This window comes from Grampus griseus (genome assembly GCF_964374135.1).
Source record: "Grampus griseus genome assembly, chromosome: 13".
Taxonomy (NCBI): Eukaryota; Metazoa; Chordata; class Mammalia; order Artiodactyla; family Delphinidae; genus Grampus; species Grampus griseus.
In genome coordinates, this window is record NC_139007.1 from 8788741 (window position 1) to 8812697 (window position 23957).

Sequence of the window (23957 nt, forward strand, 5' to 3'; positions counted from 1 at the left end):
TTGATGAAACTTTGGTTGCTGATACTAGTGTGAAAAAGCTACAGTTTTCTTCACTGTTGTTTTATATGTGATCTGGAAAAAGCTGGAGTAAAGAAAACATGGCTAGTTATTAGGAAAAGCTACATTTCTTCAGATTATGGTAGAACACGGGACATTTGTGTTAATAACTAAAAGAAAATCTTGCTTCACATTGTTCTATAAATAGTTGATCATGTGCTACTTCGGTAATGTGTGAATTTCTATAGTCTGTTTTTGCTGCTCTTCTCTTAGTTTTAATTAAACAAAGAAGATAACTGTAAGTTTGCTGTGATTTTTGAAATGCTTCCTGGTTTTAGCTTCTGTTTTTAGTAGGTTAAAGATCTTTGTCTAGTCCCTGTGCTATTTTATCTGCCCTGCCGTCTTTTTTATTTCAGTGTGTGTGTGGGAATCTCTCATGCACTCCACCTATTTCAGGTTTATGAACAACACACCTCTGGTATTAATTAGGAACAGAGGTATGGACTGATACAGATCCGGGTTTGAATTCTTAACCTGCCCCTTACTACTCCCATGTTAAATTAGCTTATTTTGTTCTAATGACTCTTAAATGTATTCTGATCTATACCTATTAAACAACGCATGATCATAATTCTTACTTAACCATAAGCCCAAAACTAACTTCTAAATTAAAAAAAAAAATTAAAGTTAACATTGTCCCCTGCCAGCACAAATACTGCACTGACTGCATTAGGAGTTTGCAGGTAATATTTCAGTGTGCCATGTTCCTGGATTTTGTTATTGAGGTATCTTGTATCGTAGGAGAAATACCATTTGGCCTTCGCTTGGTTTAAAGGCATTTACGCATTGTACCTTCCTTTGCTCCTTTCCACGTCTCTCATGAAAAGTTATCTGTAATAGGTTAATTATAAAAATTAAATAAGAAAAAAATTCCAGAAAACAGCAGTACCTGGTGTACAGAGGCATACAGCAAATGCGTTTCCTGATGTCTTCCAAGTTACCTGCGTATATTCTTCCCAACATCAAACATTTTATTTCAACTACAGCTGGCGCTGCAGGATGCATTTAGTCATGCTATAATCATTATTAAGATACGTATAATCACCAAACACTTGGCATTTAGCATTTAAAAACAAGGACAATTATTTCAATATCCCCCCCTCTTCCCTTAGTCTTTTCTAAAAATTTTATCATTAGTTTTATTCCATCGCATGATATAAGAGACTATAAATCAACACTGCAGGCCCGCCTCTTGTAAGTCACACTTAAAATGCGTGAAAAGTCAAGTTCTAAAATGGTTATGCTTTCAAGTTGGTATTCTTTGCAGAAATAATATCTATAATTCAGTTGTATTTTGCAATTTGAAATTTCCTTCTTCAAGAATAATTTTAGTATTTTTTGTGAAATTATAATGCCTCATGATTTTTACAAATGCTAATTTCTTTCTTCATTGCTCTTAGGTGAAGCTGTGGTATGACAAAGTGGGCCACCAGCTGATTGTAAATGTTCTGCAAGCAACAGATCTACCCCCAAGAGTAGATGGGCGTCCCAGGAATCCCTATGTAAAAATGTATTTTCTTCCAGATAGAAGGTATGGAATAATTTTAGAAAAAGTATGCAAAAATCTTTGCTAATTAGAAAAAAGTAGAATTTCCTCTCTTGGGATACGGTTTCGTATATGTTTTAAAGCTTTATCGAGGTAGAATTGACATACCAAAAATTCCACATACTTTATATATATATATATTTTGATGAATTTGCACATATGCATACACCTGTGTTATAGCTTTAAAATGTAATAGATACTTCTCTATGAGGGAATAAACTATATTATCCCTAAAAGAAATTCCCTCAAGCCTTGTGTTTCTTTAAAATAATCTGCCAATTTTAAAATTGTCCATTACCTTGTTTCCACATCTATTAGTCTTTGACAGCCACATCATTTAGAATGTACCTTTGTGTATGCGTTTCTATAATTTCTATAATCGTAACTACTGCCTACATTGTAGTTAAAACTAGAATCTTATTAAACTCGATAGTCTTTTCAGACTTGTATATTAAAAGTTATGAATGAAAGAGAGTAAACATCCCAAGAGCAGCGCTGCATGGAACTACAGTAGGTGGCAGCATATACTTGCGTTTGCTTTTTCATTGACAAAACATACTTATTTTTTAGTGATAAAAGTAAAAGGCGAACCAAAACAGTAAAGAAAGTACTAGAGCCAAAATGGAACCAGACTTTTGTGTATTCACATGTGCATCGTAGAGATTTCAGAGAACGGATGTTGGAAATAACCGTGTGGGACCAGCCCAGGGTGCAAGAAGAGGAGAGTGAATTCCTTGGAGAGGTGAGGGGTGTCGTGAAGATCCGGGTCAGACGCCTCACGAGGCTTCTGTGATGTGCATTTTTATGGCTGCTTTTATTATATTTGGGGAACGGTGCTTGATCTAACCCGAGAGCTGCCCTTTCAGATCCTCATAGAGTTGGAGACGGCGCTTCTAGATGATGAGCCTCATTGGTATAAACTTCAGACTCATGATGAATCCTCACTACCTCTGCCTCAGCCATCACCCTTCATGCCACGGCGACACGTCCACGGGGAGAGCGCCAGCAAAAAGCTGCAAAGTAGGTTAAGGCTCTTTTCAGTTACCAGAAGTAATTGTGTCGTTATGATCGAATCCGAGATGAACATTCAGGGTGTTTTTTCAAATGTTCATTAGAGATCGAAATATTGAATAATCAGTCATCTATATAAAGAGGCTTGGCAAAACCATTTTCTGCATTTTCCCAATGAAAGTAATATATACAGTACAGTGGAGTAATTCCACAGCTGAAAGCTTAAAAATTCTCAAATATAATTCTTTGCCCAGTCCTGATGGAGCTGTTCATTGGTTGACTGATGGGGTAATTTTTGTCATTATTGGTGGGTTGCTGCATAGAACATCTTAATAACAGTATAATTCCTGGATATTTTTAGTGTTGTTATTTGTGAGAAACAAGTTTTCAAAAGCATTGTAAAGTGTGTTTGCTGTTGTTCATCTGGTGATTGGGGAAAACACATTTTTTTTCTGTACTTATTAATTTTTGAATTAATGACAAAATCTCTTATTGAACAGATGAAACTTAGAAGCTTCATTTTGGTAATCTGGAACCAAATTGTTTTCCTCATATAATTAAATACTTCATATTAGTGCTTCTCTGATCAATCATTGCCTCAAAATTAATGTTTCATGCAGTGTGATGGCTAATTTTGAGGGCTAAACATAAATATTTTATAAAGGGCCCTGATGCCCTTTCAATAATATGAACTCGGTAGAGTTCCAGCCAAGAAAGTTCTCTTTGAACCTTTCCGCTCAGCCCCATCCTCCCTGAACTGCAGAGGAGGGCGCATAATTGGGTAGAAAACAGTATACACTTTGCTATAGACCTTAATTAAAAACAATTTGAAGAGTCAAAATACTCTTCTATGAAATCCTCTTCCTTCTATGTGTCTTCAGTAATTATGAGGATGCTGAGAATATGTTATCCTTGGATAACGAATATTTTTTTAAACATCAGCTCTGCATTAACTTCGTAGTACATATATGTATAACTGAATCACTTTGCTGTACACCTGAGACATCGTAAATCAACTCTACTTCACCAAAAGTGAAAGTATTTAGTAAGAATGTAATTAGCTTTAAAAAAAAATGTGACCATGTCCTCCACATTTCCTGACCCGAGCGGACACAGAGGTATCTGTTTGCCTTCCTGTCGTGCAGGGTCCCAGCGAATCAGTGACAGTGACATATCAGACTATGAGGTTGATGATGCCATTGGAGTGGTCCCTCCAGGTGCGTGGGGGGACGTGGCCGGCTTCACTGTGCTTCCGTGCTTGCTTTGCTGCCAGCTTCCAGACGTCCTTGGGTCCCATATGGGAGATTTAGAGCACGGAGAAGTCTGGATTATACTATTCCATGGTGACTTGTCTTCCAAATTATTAAGAAAGTTTGAGGTGGACTAGTAAATACTCATTTAACATCCCCACTTAAATTAGTCAGCGTCCCCCTTAGAAGCTAACAAAGTTCAAATCATCATTTCACAATGCTCTGAGCAGAAGTGAAAATATGACTTTTGAAAGGATAGAGTTAATTCTGTAATAAAAATTCCATTCTCCTGTGTTTATACTGTATGTCTATGACTTCGCTTCCTCCGTTTCTGAAAATAATGTAGCCTTCCATGGAATACACTGAGACAGGTGCATGGCAGGGTTGAAAACTGCATGTGGCATGGCTTAGCTTTTAACGCTCTTGTGAAATGCTCAGCACTGATTATACGCAGAATGTGTCTGTATGTTTTAAAATAAGGAAATGCTTTAGAAAGATTCAATATTCGTTTGAAGTCATTGTCTTTTTGTCATTGTATAAATTAGTAAAGTCTTTGTGACACTGTGCAGTTCAAATCTAAGTTTCTCATCTGAATCTAGTCAGAAAGTGAGTCAAACCAAGTAGTGAAGACGTATTTTCTTGGCACTAATCCTGTTCCCTTTATTTACTAATGAAGGGTGGGGAGATATTCAAATAAGAAGACATTAAAGAGAAAATCTTGGGGCATATAAATAGGAGTTCTTAAAGACATTTCTTTGGGACAGTATTGACAGATGTTCCCTTAATTTACATAATTTCTCAGGTGGGGATGCACTTAATTTGAGGGCAATGGTTTTGGTAAAGTCAGTAGACATTACAAAGACTAGTGACTGAGGTCGCAATTTAGAGAGATACATACGACTTCATTAAAACTGGGAGAAAATTATGGAGAGTTCCCTAAAATTAAGCTTCATTTGCTCCGTGAAACTCAGAGAAAATATTGTCTTTGGTCACTGTATGAAAGTAGCAGATATCTTAAAAACAATGAATCTGGTTCTGTGCATATCTGTGTACTTAGATATTACTCCTTGATATCAGACCATCAGGGAGAGTTTGAAATAATAGTGGGTCATTATGGATAACAGTTCCTGTTTTGCTCTCTGAGTTTGTTGATTTAGAAAAGGATCAGAATAATTAGGCACACTCTACCCAGAAACTTTCACCCAGAGTTTAATAGAATATTGTCTTTATGGAATTGAAAGGGGGAAGGTAGTTCTCCTTGGTACCCGTTGGCATATTTAAGTAGAATTCAGACGATTCCTCGTAGGAAAGGGGTCTTGTCAACAAACCTTTCTAACAAGAATCTTGGCTGTTAATTCGTCTTAATGTTGTCACTTCTTACTCATCGGAGTAGAATTTACTTCTGTGGGTGGTTCTCACAGGCTATTCACCTAAAATTTCACATTTTTATGATGAGGCCGGATAGCGAATGAATGAATGAATGAATGAATGGCTAATTCAACAAATACTTACAAAAACGATGAGTTTCTTCTTTTTTCCCTGAGAGACCACATGGGTAACAGCCAAAGTGGGAAGTATAGGACCGACTGCAGTGGTGTTAGTTAGTGTTTGGAACCACCAAAGAACACTGAATTCTAGATATATCTATATTCCATCCTGATATAAACATATGATTATACATGTTTATATCAGGGGTTATCCTTTTACCATAGAGAAGCAGTGTCTGAATTGTCATTTCAAATGATATCCATTTTTATTTAGCATTTAAAATGTAACGAGGCAAACTTTTAATAGAATAGAACTAATAAATTACGTAAGCCAATCAGTAATATTTTATGTTCCCGAGATTTCTTCATAAATTAATAAAGAAGATAATGGAATTTATTTATATTTTAGGGGTGCCCTTCAGTGATTCAAAATGTATATATGGTAGCTTCTAAAGATATAATAAACAACACATTTTAAGTGAAGAGGAAAGATAGTAAAATAAGGGCAAGAAGCTAAAATAAAGTGAGGGGATAAGTTAATAAACAAGTGTGTTGATACATTACCAGATATTCTAAGAGGCTGATTACAGATTTCCTAGTGTCCAGTATAGGGAGAAATTTGTTCACGCATGGATGCCAGGTAGTTCTACGTGTGTTTAACACACTCAATGAAGCTTCTGGTTACGTTTGCTGAAGCAGCTGGAAAGTGTCATTTAGATGTTCTACCGCAGCTGGGCCTTGAACTTCCTAATACCTGGCTTCTCTAGGACCACAGGGTTCTATGTCCTCGTTTGATGTATTACCACCTTTAAGCAGTTGAGACCTCCAGAGCTACATCTTACTACCTTTATGGTTATCATAGCCTTATTGTTACTTAAAATAAGTAATTTCAGCTGCTTAAGAAGAATAAAAATAACCACACACGGAATGCCCTCATCTGAGGCCAGGCGTCTGGCAGCCTCAACTTTCAGACCATTACTGCAAGTTCAGAAAATGAAACAACAACAACAACAAAAACAACCCGATAACTTTGAACTAACTGAAACATTGAAATGAGCATAACATAGCAGTTCCTTCTTACCTTTTTTCTGAAGGCAGAGTGCATGTTGTCAACAGTAAACTAAACATAATATAAAAAAATGAATTATTATAAAAAGCAGAGAAAGGCCTATGAATGCATATTAGGGTAGGATAAAAAAGACATTAATCTCCAAGAAAAAAATGAATTATACCCTTTTACAGAAGATGCCTAAAGTCTCTAGAAATTACTTCAGAATCATTAATTATTCCAAATGGAAAAGTTCCATGTATATACCTTGAGTATTCACTGAAATCGTGAAATGGTGTTCCCAATTCAATCCTGACCTTCCATAATGACAATATAATTGGTACCAGATGTTTTCAAATGATACCAAATTGTAATTTAAAATGTTTTAAGTAATTCAGACTTTGGATTAATTATCTTTAAAACAGCCACCATTATTTTTTAATATTGAACGATGAAATAAATTCACGACATGTGAATTTAGTTGGTTTCGTTCTAGACTTAATATTTGTATGTCTGAACAAGGAAATTTTCTACATGAAATTCAAAATAGTACCTGAATTGCTCTTATCTTTGTCGTAAAATGAAATTATAAATTATACCACTTATGTTTCTATTATTTGGTCCTTTACCGATGTTTTTAGAGAGTAACAAAATAGCTGAGCTTCTTTGATGTCAATATTGTCAAATTGGCCTTTATGTAATGTTTAAAGACCTTCCGTATATTCTAGGCTTAGTCAAAAGATTATACAATCACAACAAATAAACTGTTGGGGAATTTAGTCTGCCTTTAATAATGATGTTACATGGCATATTTTAAAAATAATGTGAGAGTTGTCAAGTAAATAAATGAGTAGCAGTTCAAGCTACCCTGTTAGACTTAATGTTTTCATGGTTGTGTACATTTCATGTACTTGTAAATATCATTATTTTTCCTTTGGCCACAGAATTTTTTATTTTCCTTCCAATAATAGCAACCATAACCCTGTGAAAACATTAATTAAACTGTTACTATGGTTTGCTGTTTTATCTTAACTAAATCAGAGATCATAGAAACCTTTTGGTTTCAAGGGAGAATGACTTTTAGAATTTAATTTTAAGTAACTGTATTAACTTAATTATGTTAGGTTACTAACACATTTGTGGAATAGTTTAAGATGTCTGGGGTAGATTTGATAATTGTTTCTTTCGGAGGGTTGATTTGTTCTGCACTATTGCCATAGTCAGCTCCACCCATACCCTATTTTCATTTGAAAATTGCAGTGTTATCTGTGGTCCTCAAAATTCACAATCAGTGTTTGTTATAGTGAAGCCCTGCTGCTCTTCTTTGTCAATTAAAATTGGTATGGTAGCATCTTTATTTTCTTATTAGTGAAGCCATCTGAAATCCAACTAACATAATTTATCCTTTGGCAGAAAAATTCCAATAACATTCGAAGAGACACTAAATTTCTAAGCATGGACTTGTATATGAGTAACAGTTCACTGTCAAGTGCTTGATTTGTGTTGCTAAGAAAGTCACTCACTCATTCCGTAAACTAGTATCCCAACTCATCCTGACGTCTGAGGCATCAGCTGTCCTATTTGTCATGAGTATCTCCATGATAACCTTTGAGCCAAACTGTACCCGGTCCTCATGCATGTGTATGTTACATTCTGTACCTATACTTAGTAGTTTTGTCGATAAGGCTGGTAATACTGACTGCATGGCATTTATCTTCATAGGTCAATGGCCGCTTTCCATGTCATTTGATGTCTCCACATGACACTATAGAAGAATACTGACTCGTTGTTTGTGTATACTCTTGCCAGTAGGTTATAGGTCTAGTGCTAGAGAAAGCAAACCTTCAACATTAACTGTGCCAGAGCAGCAGAGAACAACGCATCACCGATCACGGTCGGTATCTCCTCATCGTGGCGATGATCAGGGGAGGCCGCGTTCCCGTTTACCAAATGTGCCATTACAGAGGTAGGCTTCGAGAAGAGCTTAGCATCCTTGACGGTACTCTTTATTATAATACAGTGCAAACGGCCACAAGACTCTAACAGAAATGAAATAATGGTTTGGTCAATCGAGTTATTTTTTTCAGAATCCTTTATAGGCAAAATGCCTTTTTATTCATTACCCAACCTATGCAACATTCTGTTCTCTAATCTCAGGTAATCTCCCAGGGAGTGGAAGAAGTGAATGTTGCAAGCACAGTTTTTGAATAACTGTCTTGTATTCTGTTTGCTAGTTAATTTTCTCCTGTTGGGAGAAATTGTATGGTAATAAATTAGACCTGTGCAGAGAAGTGGCACAAATGATGAGGTTGAGGCAGAATGCATTTTTAAGAAATTTGGGATTGTCTCTTTGAAGCACTTTAAATGTTTGGAAAAGCATATAAAATGGAAGTTACATCGTGCTGTATTTCATCTCACCCTGAAATACACTTCTGAAATTTTCACTAAGTATGCAGATGAAAATCGTGGTCCTTTTCTGATGGAAGTAAACAAAGGAGGTTAGAGAAATACAGCACAGGCAAAGCAATGGTAGAGAATAAATACCTTTAAAACATGTATTTGGCGATGAGGCCAGCACTTTTCAAGCCGTGTCAGTTATTTGCCAATTACCGTCCATTCTTTCCTGTTAGTCTGTCAGCCTGTTTGGGGAAGGTGGTACATTGTGATGCATGTAAATGTTTGCAATCATTTCAGGAGTTTAGATGAAATTCATCCAACAAGAAGGTCACGTTCTCCAACCAGACACCACGATGTGTCCTGCAGCCCAGTTGGTCACAGACCCGGAGATGTGGACAGTCAGTGTCTATCAGAACAAGACAGGTATTTGTCCACGTTATGATCTCAACACTGTATGTCTTCTTTGCTCTGTTTTCGTCTATGATAGGTATCTTGGTATAGTACAAAAGACAGGAAAAGTATTTCATCATTCAAAACTGAACTTCTCCCAAGGAACAACTCTTAAGATATTCTAATAGAAATGCAACTCTGGGAAATATCTGACTAATATTATATTGTCATAAAAGGTGCATTTAAAAAAAATCAGAATTTATGTTTAGCCAGTTTTAAGTGTACAGTTTGTTGTTGACTTAGATACTAACCTAAATTATAGAAAGGAGTCTACATAAGCAATTTTCAAATATTTTATTTCTTGTGGGTTGCAGTCTTTGGGATGTTATTTATGTAATTATAAAATTATGTTTTTTCTGCAATAAAAAGTTTTTGGGTACAGGCCATCTGAAAGACAGTTACTATTGCAGAGTTTCTGTGAAAACTTCAGCAGTCATATTTTTCAGTACACCTACTTCCCATAAAATGTAGTTACCTAAAATATCTATAAAGTACAAAATATTGAAATGGATTCTTTCTTCTATGGATGTGTACTTAGGCTTAGTTCTGCATCTGTTTGATGTTATGACTCCATGGTTCTACATGCCCGCGGACTTTCTCCTCAGACCAATGCCCCTCCTGTAAGATGGGCCTGACCACAAGCTCACGATCTGTTTTGGGTTGTTAGAATTCCCAGCTGGTTGAATCGTGTCTTCTGGCTTTTTGAAGTGTAGAAACTTTTAGGGAAGGGTAGGGAATGAGGTTGGTACACAATGATTGATTTTTGCTGTGTAGTCAAGGACACAGAACTCAAGGAGAGCCTCTTAGCTCCCTAACTGTCACCCTGATGGAGCCATGACCTTCAGGAGATGAGGTTGTGGTACTTACTGGGACGGAGCACTGCTCGGAGGAGGGTGTCCCCGCTGCTCAGGTGGAGTGGAGTCAGGTGAGGGTCCCTTTGTTGACATTCACTGGGGCCACCATGAATTTAGGTGAGGAGGGGGAAAAAGAAGGACTTCTGGGCCAGGGCATTCAATAGAGTGAAATTAATTTGAGTGTAGAAAAAGTATCAGTTTTAAGATAAAACATTCCTAATCAAGTATGTTCTTAGTTGGTAAAGGAGAAACAGAATAAGTGATATTGCATTTTACAGGCTGTGAGAGCCATGAAAACTGTCATGCTTTGAGTTGCTGAAAAGAAATTTTAAAATTTAGGGTTCCCATTAGTATCAGAAAAGCCAGATTTATAGGGCTTTTAAAAGTTGTTAAAATACCTAAGTGTCTAGAATTGGAAACAGATTTCTATGTCTTATTTGGGGAAGGTTCAGTTTAGTTTAGTTTTGCCTTGATACTCTGTGAAATCACTTTGAAATACAATAGCAAATCAGCAACAGCTAGGACTTCGACCATAATGTTTGTACTTTATTGTTGAAAATTTAAAAAGTACTGTCATGTTTATTTTTGTTTAACCTCTCAAGCAAATATGCTAGTGTAGACAATCTGGTTTCTTCCCTTTCCATGTTGTCATCGGCATACCATTGGCATAACCCATGTCATTTAATGCCTCATAACTTATCTGTTTCACTCACCACCCATCCTGTCTGTGCAGTGAGCTTCTCATGCTTCCCAGAGCAAAACGAGGACGAAGTGCAGAATGCCTACACACCACCAGGTAAATACAGGAATTTGGTGACGGTAACTGTGTGTGATGACTCTTTCCATTCTACTCTGCTTCCGTCTCCCCCTTAGCGGTATTATTACGAATACGTGAAATTAATTTCCCCAGTGTTCAAATTGGTTTTGTTTTACATGGAGGTTGTGGAAAAGGTTCCAAATATATTTGAATTCTGATCCAGACAGACTGCTTTTCTATCAAAGTATTTGAAATCCAGAGGCTGCTGAGCCTCTGTGGCTGTAAATGTGTTTACACATTTCCAAAACCGAGGAACCGATTTCTGCAATTAAAATTCTATAACCTCGCTGTGAGCCCCACCACACACACACACACACACACACACACATCTAGACACAAGAGGTCTGATCCGCTGTGCATGGCAGTGTTACTGTTTCTGTGATTATAAGTTCACTTTGTTTTAGCCTTCTTTTATTTTTATGTTTTGGTTCTACTGTTGTTTTCTTTCTATTTGCTTTTAATAAGATCTTTACCACTTCATTTTTAAGAGCTGAGCTTCAGTTTCCTTCTTGATAAAGAGTGCAGATATATGACCTGTTAACTTCTAAGCCCTCCCTCCCTTCATACCCTCACCAGGTCAGAAATGCTACACTACCAAGTTTCCCATAGCGACACGTAACGGTATAAAGCCTCCTTAAAGATGAGAAGAAGAGGGGATACGTTATTGTCGTCTAAATTGGAGCTGAGAACCTAGCACTTTATTTTCATCTCATTACATCTTGGATCTCATATCCCAAATAAGTCCTTTTACAGATTACTCAAAGAATACAGTCTGTGTGTATTTATTGTCAACGTGAAGTTAATGGAAGGTAAAGAATAACTAGGTGAGACAATGAACCAACACACAGATAAACTCTTTCAGATATTATGGCCATAAAGAGTAAATAGGAGAGAGAAGGAAAGAGCTGTACCCGGAAAACCTGCGAGGCAAACACAGATGCAGCTTTATTGTGTCTGTGTGGACCTGGGCTTCCGCTCAGGAATTGAACGTGATCACCCGAATGAGAATTCACTTTTTACATGTATTAAACTCTGCTAGTGATAACTACTGCCCTGTGTGCGATGCCACAGGGAAAAATGAGGGATGTTAGTTCTGTTTGCAAACTGGAGAACTAATGTAAAATCCTAACTATTGTAAAAAGTCAGCTCAATTCTTTATAATTCGAAAGCCTCCAGCCTTACTTTGTTGTCCTGACAAATAGTTTAATAGGAGTGATTTCTTTACAGATTCAGAAAATTTTCTCATAGTCCTGTTGGGGTGACTGCAACTGTAAAACACAAACAAAACAAAGCTTTCATATTTATTAGGCACCTGGTGTGTGCCTGGCCCCCAACGTGTGGGTACTGTTAACACATTCACACCAGTAAGCTAAACAGAATCACTAAATATATTGTTTTTCTTTCCGTTACATCCCACTTTCGAAGGTAAAATAACAGGATAGGCACAACAGAATAAGCTAGTAGTTTCATCATTTTGTAAAATCTTATCTTCAGAATACAACCTATCATATTCACTTACAACTTTTAAGAATAAAACCTGTGTATTTACTACTTTCCAGTAAACAAGGAAAATAACATTCATTGAGTACCAAGCACAGTGGTAATTATTTAAGGAATTTTATCTCCATGTCCTGACAATAGTTGTATCATATGAACATTATTATCCTCATTTCACAGATGAGGAAAGATGCTAAGAAAGTTTTATTTGACATGTAACAGAGCAAGGATTCCAAATCAGGTCTGTTAGAAGTTTTCCACTGAACTAGTTTTTCCAAAAATGTGATCCGAGGAGTTGGTTCCACATGAAGTTCAGCCAATTTAAGAGTCTGTGAGTCAAACATATTTTGGAAACTTTGCAAATTAAAGCCACTCCCTGGAGATTTCATACGCACAGCATATCAAAGTCACATACTACAGAAATCTGTCTCATATTGTTTAATTCATCGCCCCCCATTGTTATCATTATCAAATGCTTCTTCCATAAAACCTTTCCTGAGACAGTCATGTTGTACAGAAAATGCTGTGGCTTCCTTACTGTGTCCTAGACCCTTTGTACCTGTTATTTCACTTAATCCTCACAGCATCCCTGTGAAAGATTATTTCCTCCATGATATAGATGTAGAAAAAGGCTTGATGACTTGAATCATCCAGGTTCACAGCCAATAAATGGCAAAGCCAATGTGGACCTTCAAACTAAAAACTGTGGCCACTTTTCATTCTATTTCCATTCTCTGCTGACCCCTGTTAGAGTGTAACCCCCCCAAAAAAATTCACTTTTGAACCAATTGCTTAGAAAAGTTGTATAGCAACTTGTTACTAAAGACAGTTGCCTAAGGTTTAGGAGTTGAAAAGAAGATTCTGTCTGTGAAGCAGGCTGAATCCTTTGCTTCAGTAAAAGTGTCCTCAATCTGTGCTTGAATGTGGTACTTTAATACATTTTAAACCACAGCTTTAAAAGATTTCCTGAATCAACCATTAGTATAAACATGAATAAACCCACGGGGGTGTTTGATATTTAATATCTCCTCAGCAAATGTTTATTCTATTCCTGATTTTATCATACTTTAATGTAAGCCAAAATGGACAATAGATTTTCATTATTGACAGTTAAAGTTTGTAGAAACATTATTAAATTACCAAAACATTCATTGACAGGACCAAGTTTACCCTTGGTGATATAGACAGTCCAGAATTCCTTATAGGTTTTAAAGGAATTCAGATGATGTTGGGCCTTGTTTCTGCCAAGTCAGAATTCATGTTCTGGTTGCAGCTAATACCCATCCCACCCAATTTCTGGTGATAAATGTTACCTGCTGTTGGATTTGTATCCAGAAGGTGACAAATGGAAAGGACTTGTCCACTGCAGTCACCTCTTTTTTTTTTTTTTTTTTGCGGTACGCGGGCCTCTCACTGCTGTGGCCTCTCCCGTTGCGGAGCACAGGCTCCGGACGCGCAGGCTCAGCGGCCATGGCTCACGGGCCCAGCCGCTCCGCGGCATGTGGGATCTTCCCGGACCGGGGCACGAACCCACGTCCCCTGCATCGGCAGGCGGACTCTCAACCACTGCGCCACCAGGGAAGCCCTGCAGTCACCTCTTGATCTTCCTTCCTTTACTGCCTTCAATACTGTCACCAGCCTTGTCCCTGAAATGCTGGTCAGCATTTTGCTTGTTATTAGACTATTAACTTTTTAGTCATATTAATTCCCAAATTTCATAAATTATTTGCTTAGTACTTTTAGCTATGAGTTATTTCCATAGAAGCAGGTATAATATTAAACAGGGATTAAATAGTAAGTTTCATGTTGGTTACTTCATAGAGTGTAGTTCTCAAATCTTTTTCAAATTAAGGCTTTTAAACTATAACTTAAGTCTTCATCTTAATTATGAAGACATGTACATGATTCCATATTTAACAGTTCTTTTCCTACCTTCAAATAATTATTGTGGTCTTTCTGAGAAAAACAAAAGATCCATCTGTGTTTGTAGCTTTCTAGTCTCCTACTTTTTTCATATCCTGATAAAATTCGCTTCACATGTATTTTTCTGTTTCCTGCATGTCTGCGTTCCCATGTTCCAGACATCTTGTTAGGCACTATAAAACATTACCGCCCAAGATGCCCTTGTTAGAGAACTGTTCTCACTGGAATATTTACAGGTAAGAGTCATACCAGTGAGTCTCAGTTATAAACTAATCCCTAATCCCTCACCAACTAAAAATAGCAAATTTACTTTCTAATAAAGCATTAGCATTTCCTCTTAAAATTAATTATATACAGAGAAAACTCATGATATCTAAAAATAGCTTTTAGGGGGAAAGGGGGGAAGGATAAATTGGGAGATTGGGATTGACATACACAGTCTACTACATATAAAATATGTAGCTAATAAGAACCTCCTGTATGGTGCAGGGAACTCTGCTCATTACTTTTTAATTATATGGGAATAGAATCTAAAAAAGAGTGGATATATGCGTATGTATAACTGATTCATTTTGCTGTACAGCAGACACTAACACAACAGTGTAAATCAACTATAGTCCAATAAAAACTAATTTAAAAATACAATAAAAAAGTCAAAATAGCTTTAATTATAAAACCTATGCTGGAATATTTCTCTAAATGAAATCTGCTTACTCAAATATCAGATTTCTAGTCGTTGTCTTCTTTGTCATTTATTTGTTGTTTTACTTGTTGATTTCAATTATGAGAATTGATTTTATATTATTTTATTTTGGGACGATTTTACTTTGTGGAGCTCAATTCTGCCTGCACATACTAAAACCAAACCCCTTCACCATGAATGCTTTCACTCGAGAGCACTGAGGTTTACTGATGAGATTCTGGTTAGGTAAGGACGTTTGGACGTCATACCGTCCACCTCCCCTGTCTAGTGTTTGAACCAAAAATAGCTGAGTTGTAAAATTTTCCTCCTCTGCTGTCCTTCATTTTGTTTTGGTGTGGCATCTGTCCTTGGTAATGAAGTGTTAGGCATTTTGTTTCAGTGCTTTCTGTATCCAGTTTTTTCATAAGTAGGTGTGTTAGCCTCATTTTTTTCAGTCTGAGACCCTTTTAAAAAAATTATGCAAAGCAATTCAAGCATAATCTTTGTTTAGTGTCTTTTTCTAAACAAAACTGTGCACGGCCATCCTGTCAGCGCTCACACCCTTATGAACCGACTCGCAGTGATTCTGCACTTTGTGTAAAGGGGACAGGACTCGATGCTTTCCTCTCTAACTGGTCTTCCTCTCTCTGTTTTCTCTGTCTTTCTCCTCCACCCTGGATGCAATGCACTGGCACTAGTGACCTGCAGCCCTCCCTTGACAGGGCGAGGAGTGCTAGTACCAACTGCTTGAGACCAGATGCTAGTTTGCATTCACCAGAACGAGAAAGGTATAAAGACTTTCTTAATTTCCTGTCATTTTGTACAGTCATTTTTTTCCCTATCACTCTGTTTTGTGTCCTTGAGTCTCACGGCTTATTCATCCATGTTCACTTGCCTACTGTCTGCATTTCCCCTCCCTTCTGTACACGCCTGTGTAGAGATGTGTGTATGTGGCGGAGCCAGAGGGAGCACATACACACATTTCCGTGGATGCCGTTGCAAATGGCGTGACGTGATTTGTAACTGCTTCTCGCTGCTGCTTTTCCCCTTTCGTTGCTGTTCAGTGGTTTTCTTTACACCTCCTCAGGGAGCCTTCGGTACGCTGATATGGTTGTGAGGGCCAGTGAGTTATCTGAAGGGGAAGATCACTTTCCTAGTACTTCCGCTGATAAATCGTATTTATAGGTTCAACTACAGTCTTCCATAAACGCAAAACAAGAATCTTATTTAGATAGAATACTTCCCTTGTGCATCTATATTCGGGTTTTTTTTTAAATCAACTTGCTCTTTGATATAGATCGTTTTGCCTTAAATTATATTTCAACAAAAAATAGTATGTTTATCATAGATTTCCTGATGCCTTACAAAAATAAAGGCACATTATATACACACATACGTAATTTTGCTTAACACTTTACATTGATTGATTAATAAATAATTCTGACTTTAATTCAATGATCATGTACTATGCTGTCTCCTAAGTGTGAGCAGCTAATTTTTCCATTGTGGTGGAACTTTCTATTCCAGTAAACTTGGTTATAATTGATAGTCTTGGTTATAATTGTTATCTCTTTTCGATTAGAAGTCATTCACTGGAAATTTGCATACTACCTCTTCACAAATCCTGAGGAAAAATGTTTAGTTGTGTTAATGTAACCCACTTTTCCTCTTCTTCAGAGGCTGCTTAAAGCTTTCCTTTAGCAATCTTTCTAGTCTGATTCTACTCATTTATTTATGAGATGTTTATTTCTGGAATTTAATGATTGGTACAGGTAGACATGTTCATTTTTTAGTGTCTTCATAAGATCCTACTAAAAATATCTACTTTTTAATTTTGTATTCTTTTGTATTTGCAAAATTTGTGATAGAAAACCATGGAATCTAACTTTTTGTATTTCTTTACATTTGTAGAAGAAATTTTAGTTGAAACGGGCTCTTCTTTAGTTGAATGGGCTCTTCTAAAATCACAGTTGAAATTGTTTCATTATTCTTGTTTGTTGTATATTTCCCCCCAAAAATATATACAAGAGTAGCAAGAAAAAATATTTTTATATTTTTTTACTTATTATTATTTCCTTATATGTTTCTGGTTAGTGTTAAAACAAGGATAGAATGAAGTCAGCGGAATCTTCTGACTACAACGATACCCTAACATCTTAAATGTCATCTCTATTGGTTCTGTCTAAGGGAAATACAGTTTGAACCACATGCATAATTTTAAATTTTCTGCTTGCCATATTAAAATATGAAATTAACTTTAATACTTTAGTATATATCTGAAATATTATCATTTTAACATATAATCAGTTAAAAACTGTTAGTGAGATATTTTGCATTCCTTTTTTTTTTTTTTTTTTTTTTTGCGGTACACGGGCCTCTCACTGCTGTGGCCTCTCCCATTGCAGAGCACAGGCTCTGGACGTGCAGGCTCAGTGGCCATGGCTCACAGGCCCGGCCGCTCCGTGGCATGTGGGATCCTCCTGGACCGGGGCACGAACCCACGTCCCCTGCATCGGCAGGCGGACTCCCAACCGCTGCGCCACCAGGGAAGCCCTGCATTCCTTTTTTCACAGTGCTCCTTGACCACTTGTGGCTACTACATTGGACAGTACAGTTTTATTCTGTCACTGAAGCCTGTCGAGCACGTGTTTTCTTGTTGCTCTGAAGCCAGAGAATTCACAGATCCATGTATTGGTGAATTTCATCTCTGATAATACCCTTAGACCAGGCCAACCTGTAGACAAATAATCTGGCCACGATTCTTTTACAGGTCATAGTGAGGTCTGAGTGCACTCACTTATGATACGTACTTTTGATAGAAGAGAAAATATGATTGAAACTTACATTCACTGTATCTATTGAATAAAAAATAAATTTCCCCTTAAAAAAAATGAAAGGGGACTAGAATTGGTGTTACTAATGTTCTTTAACTTATTGGGGTCAATTTGTTGTCAAGAAGAAAATAAAGTGAGATGAGTTCTCATCAGGAAATTTACAGATGCTGTAGGTGTGTCTTGGTGTGGAGGATGCCGTCCTTCTGCGCACAGACCTCTGAGCAGCTTCGAGACAGGACAGAGTAGGACCAGCAGTGGGGGCTTTGTGCTCTTTGGAAGATGCACCTGTAAGTCCCCAGACAGGACGTGAGGAGAGTAGGAACTGTGGAAGCTTTGAGAGTTTTCCAGGTTACTTAGTTCTGGTGACTGACCAGAGAGCTGATCAATGCCTGACATATACATAGTAGATAAGATATTATAGAAAAGTTGTTAAAGACATAACTTCATATTCTTGAGATGGTGACCTATCAGTATTTCCACAGCCTTGTAACCTATCGAGGTCAAACAATTTGCTGATTCTAAACTATCTTGATGAACATGTGTATGCTGTTATACCTACTTAATGCCCTTTTCTGGAGTATCTTCACTAACTCTGAAAGCAAAGGAAGTTCTGTGTTAGTACAAAAGATGAAATTGTTAAAGCAGACTCGGTACCCCACACCACACTTCACTGATTATTCCAAGATAAAGGAGCGCCAGGCACAGTTAGCATGTTCTCTTCCCGAAGGACCCCAAAACCATCAGGCCGACCTTTTCTCCCTTACGGGGATGGTTTGGCCCAGGTCAACAGATGAATTTTGAGACAGGCACGTGGAAACACTGTTTGCAAAGGAAGTAATTTCTGTGTTTGAGCATCTCCATTATATAATATATTCTGTTGATTACACAACTAAGCAAAAATACGTAGGGGTTACCCCATTGCCCCATCCAGTCATGACCCAGAAGTCAGGAAATTTGGGGTTCATTTACAGTGAAAGATCTAGAAAGACTAGTTGTACCCTGCTGAAGACCTTGGATAGATAAGGACTCTCTTTTATCTTTTCTCTAGCAAATACCACTGCATGCTTACAAGGAGGTCTGGTCAAGGTCCCTGTACTTTCATCTGTGTCAAGGTCAGCTTGAGGTTATCGGTTCCCCCTTGTTCCCTGATCTGGAAGGAGTGAGTTCCAGGCCTGCTGTTAACCTTTCCTTTCCCGGGTTTTACAGCAGAATGTTGCTTACGTGTTCAGAAACACTGATTTCTAGAGCCACTGGAGAATGATTCCTTTCCTCGGATGTTTTATCTTCTTTCTTGACCTCTTCCAGAAATCTAACCTCTCCTTTCTTCAACATCCTCTACAAATTCCCTAACACCTCTGTGCTGAGGCAGTCTCCTTTACAGACTGCTTAACCTCCCTGTCTCTGTCTCCCCCTCAGCTTTCCTCTTTTACCCCACCCATCCCATCCCTGAAATTATATGTCTATCAGTCAAAAGTTTCCACACTGGGACATCCCTGGTCACGCAGTGGTTAAGAATCCGCCTGCCAATGCAGGGGACACGGGTTCGAGCCCTGGTCTGGGAAGATCCCACATGCCGCGGAGCAACTAAGCCCGTGAGCCACAACTACTGAGCCCTCGAACCACAACTAATGAGCCCGCGTGCCTAGAGCCCGTGCTCCGCAACAAGAGAAGCCACCGCAATGAGAAGCCTGCGCACCGCTACGAAGAGTAGCCCCCGCTCGACACAACTAGAGAAAGCCCGTGCGCAGCAACGAAGACCTAACACAGCCAAAAATAAATAAATAAGCTTAAAAAAACGTTTCCACACTAATACATATGGAGACAACACTCCACTGTAACTGGTCATGCCAGACCCTCCCCTGCAAACCAGGCCTAAATTTCTCGGTGGTTGGTAGACCCTGTGTGCATCAAAAGTCGAAATCGAATGCACTGTCTCCCTCACATCCTCTGCCAGCAAAATGCTTTCTCTTCCGAAATGTCCCTGTACTTTGGCAGCTTTGACATATAACCATCCACAAAATCTGGAAATACTTCTGCTCCTTCGTCTCATTTGATGAGACAGGAAGTCCTATCGGTTCTCCTTCAAGAATCTCCAAGACAGATCCGCCCCCCCCCCCGCTTCATTATACTATAGCCCATCCCCACTTCCGATGCCATTCTTGCCCCGTTAATTTCTCATAAGCTCTATTAATCGTTCTGTTCCTTTTTGTCTCAAGTCTTTTTCCCATTAAAATTGAAATACCCTTTTTCCTTTGTTGTCTGCCTAAAAATTCTCCTCATTCTTCAAAACAGGAAGTCAAATTACCATTTCGTCTGTAAAACTTCTCTTAACCTCTCCCGCACATGCTTGCCTTTCCTTGCCAGGCAGAATTATTAACTCTCTTCTCTGGGCCCATGTAACATTACATGCGTTCTATTTCACTTAGTCACGCTTGTTTCTTCCACTAGATTGTACTCCTGGAGGTCAGGGATCGTATTTGGCCTTGCCATCTCTTGCGATAGCATTATTATTTTTTACTTAATACATGTTCCATCTGGGGCTTTGGGGGAACTTAAAAAACACCCCATATTTTCTGCTCCCGAATCTGTGTCCAGTTGTGAGCTAGACCCAAGAACTGCAAGGTGGGGGATCTAATTATCACCGTAAATACAGTGAACAAGTTCAGAAGCTAGACTTCAGGTTGTAAGCTTGCCGGTGACTCACCAAGCGGCTGCCACACTTTCTGAACCACGAGAGGCTTCTGCCTTCTGAGGGCTGCTGTGCAGGTTGATTTGCTGTGGGGTTTGCTGTTTGCAGGCAGACTGATTAGGAAGGAGGAATCCAGAAAGGGCTAAGTCATCAGTGCCTGATTCTTTAACACAAAGTCCCCCTCCTCCCTCCTTGGGGTGGAGAGAGGCCCGAAGTAGGACTTGAAGGAATTTCCCTCCACATGGAAACACGAGGCCTAAGAGAAAGGAAGTTCCTACTTAAAACTTAACTGTAACTTCAATTGAAATAAATAAACTTTATTCCAAAGTATAAGCACCTATATTAATTTTCACTTAAAATAGGATTGGGGAAAATGTTTCAAAGGACTAAATGAATAATGGGAATAGACAATAAAAATATGTACTGTATAATCAGATCTCTAGTCTGTTCAGGTTTGGTGTCTAATATGACAGAACTTCACAGATATTTTTTGTGTGTGCTATTTAGGGAATGAATGGTTTACATTTCCATATAATCTCTCTTTTAGATAGTTAAGCTGCTTAGCCATGCTCTGCCAGGACATATGCACCACTGAAAGATGTGTAAATATGCAAGCATACATACGAATGACACATTTAAACACACGCACTTTTGTTGTAAGGTATATCCTTGCTGGGGGGAAGAGCCCCAATGTAAGAACCATTTCATTGCTTGCTGAGGACTGTCAGTTCTATGTCCTTATATCTCCTCGGTGGGTCCCCTTACCAGTGTTGATTTCTTTTTTTTTTTTTTTTTTTGCGGTATGCGGGCCTCTCACTGTTGTGGCCTCTCCCGCCGTGGAGCACAGGCTCCGGACGCGCAGGCTCAGCGGCCATGGCTCACGGGCCCAGCCGCTCCGCGGCATGTGGGATCTTCCCGGACCGGGGCACGAACCCGTGTCCCCTGCATCGGCAGGCAGACTCCCAACTACTGCGCCACCAGGGAAAACCACCACTGTTGATTTCTTAGTTAAGTTTCTTATTACTTCTTACCAGTATTACCCCCAAACCTCAAATCTTATCCTCTTATTATCTACTTAAATATTTGCAAATATTTATTCATTACTTATTCTGTGCTGGGTGTAGTTGATGTAACTGCCCAAACAAAGCAGAACAAGATACTGTAGCCCCTTATTTGGGGAGGCCCCAGCCTGTTCCTTCAGTTCCACAGCCACCAGAGTGACCCTTCCCCTCCTGTTCTGAGCACAGAGAAAAGGATGGGCTCCCAACAAATAGATGTTTCTGAATTAATGAGTTTAGAATACCTGAGATTAAAGCACTTATAATGCAACTAAGGTAACCCGCAGGCAAGACAGTTGGGAAGAAAAATCAAGAAGGGGCTGTTTTAGTTCAGTTTCGTGATTAATGACTCCAGTGTAGCCTGCCATGTTCGCTTCTAGCATGAAAACGGACGTGGAAGGTGTGTGTTCTGCTCAATAATAAGGGAATAGATTCTAATTTTGGTCCTTCTGTGTGATAGGAGAAACAGAGAAAGAAGTTGGACACATTTTAAAAACATATAAAACGTTAGTATATTTCAAGCTCACAAATGCATGATATTAAAACTTATGTGATGTCTGTTCTTTGGACAAAAATTGGGTATAATTTGATCCTACTCTCATCATATCAAAGATATGAGGGTGAAGCAAACATTTATGTTATTGGGACTGCATATCAGCATATTCAGAAGGACTTTGAGTGCACAGGTGTACATGTATGATGCTAAATATTTCTAAAAGTTTACCTTTTAATAGCTTGCATTCACAATGCCTTGTTCCTAAACGTACACCCTCTCTTTCATGGCTTTCACTGCATGTTTCATAATTATAGCATTTTTCTTTACTTTTCATGTTTAAATAAACACAAGGACTGGAATTTTGCCTCAGGAAGCAAGGTTATTCATAATCTTGTCAAGTGAATATTACTTATTCCTTCAAAAATGTTTAAAGAAAAACATATCAACTCTGTATTTTTAAAGAACACCTTAAGTTTTCTCATGACTGAGTACAATTGCATGTGCAAAACACTAGCTATAATTGTTTTCAACGGTTTTAGAAATGTTTTTCTTTATTGTGTCTGCAGAACAAAAGCCAGTAAGGTGCAAAGCTACATTTTCAAGCCTTCCGATTGGATTGACCAACTATATACTCACTTAAAATCATTCAATAATTTGAAATGAATGCAAATTTGTTTTTAATTTCACAAACAACACATTCCAGAGGACATGCCACACAGTTTTCTCTTCTGCCCAAATTCTGCTTTCAAGTATCTTTGTTTGCTTCACGGCTTCCTCAGAGCCCTCCTTCCATCCATCCAAGGCTGAGTGATGACAAAGAGTCTTCCCAGGGGCTTTCAGAGAAGAGCACCTGCTCACTAAAGGTATCCTGGTCACATGTTGATAGCCCTCTGCTGCTTTTGTCCAAATTGTGTAATAAGTCCACGAAGCCAAGTTAACGGCAAAAAGAAATGGCTCTTAAAAAATGTTACGACTGGTCTTCTTTGGATTATTATAAAATCGTATAGTTAGACGAGTCTTAAACCCCATTCAGTGATCCCTTGTTGCATATGAGGAAGCCAATACGCAGAGAAATTATCCTGCTTAAAATGTTCATATCGAATATATTAAAATTTCCAAATTTGGACCGTCCAGTCCCTTACGGCCTCTTTTCAGTATTTGCCTGGATGTCTGTAATTTGTGGTTATGCAGAGACAGAATCTCAAGATAGTTTAACGAAAGAATGAACCAAGTTTCAAACTTTGATTTAACTGTTAATCATAAAAACAGTATTCTTGTAAATGCTGAAATAAGAAAACAGCTGTTTATCCCATGGACAGATACCTTTGCAAGTAAAGATTAACAAGATTTTTTGAAGGTAATACTATTTTACAATGGCATTTATCTGTATTTCCCACTTTTATCCATCAGTGGGTTTTGCTGACAATTTTTTCATTTCAGTTACTAACCCTGCAGTTTTCCCCCAGAAAGCTTGTTAAGACTTCACTGGTAGCGTCTCCATGAATCATTTCTTCATGTTATTGTTTCCACACTAGAGAGTAGTTTTATTTCTTCCACTTAAACTATGCTTCTGCTTTGTATGAAATTCACACACCTCATTTGCCACTTTATCCAGTAATTTCAAGACCTCGTATCAAATAAGCATTGGTGGCTTCTTAAATCTGTTTTATTCAGGCATCTGCCTGATTCTTAAGGATGCATCTTTGTCAAGTTATACATATGTATTTATGTGTAGGTATAGTTTTGCAGACACACACCACATTTAAAAGAACAAGATTACACAGGAGATTTCAGACATCTTCCCAAATAAGTTGTTTCTCTATTCACATGTAAGGCTGCAAGTTTTATTTTCCTACAATAT

General features: G+C 38.2%; 1 protein-coding gene across 48 annotated transcripts in view; it reads left to right on the forward strand.

The window, feature by feature from the left end:
• The window catches only part of LOC309831934 (regulating synaptic membrane exocytosis protein 1), a gene marked incomplete at both ends in the record, with an annotated part of 217497 nt that overhangs the window by 64100 nt on the left and 129440 nt on the right, over positions 1-23957 (forward strand). For 13 of the 48 annotated variants that reach the window (XM_082669309.1, XM_082669354.1, XM_082669320.1 and 10 more), the window contains 8 exons: positions 1458-1588; positions 2174-2345; positions 2470-2623; positions 3760-3831; positions 8209-8365; positions 9094-9219; positions 10834-10896; positions 15718-15807. In XM_082669309.1, the coding sequence (XP_082525435.1) occupies positions 1458-1588; positions 2174-2345; positions 2470-2623; positions 3760-3831; positions 8209-8365; positions 9094-9219; positions 10834-10896; positions 15718-15807 (965 nt within the window). Of the gene's footprint in view, positions 1-1457; positions 1589-2173; positions 2346-2469; positions 2624-3759; positions 3832-8208; positions 8366-9093; positions 9220-10833; positions 10897-14495; positions 14574-15172; positions 15266-15717; positions 15808-23957 lie in introns of all 48 variants that reach the window. The other 35 variants (XM_082669355.1, XM_082669334.1, XM_082669331.1 and 32 more) reach the window with 10 other exon arrangements.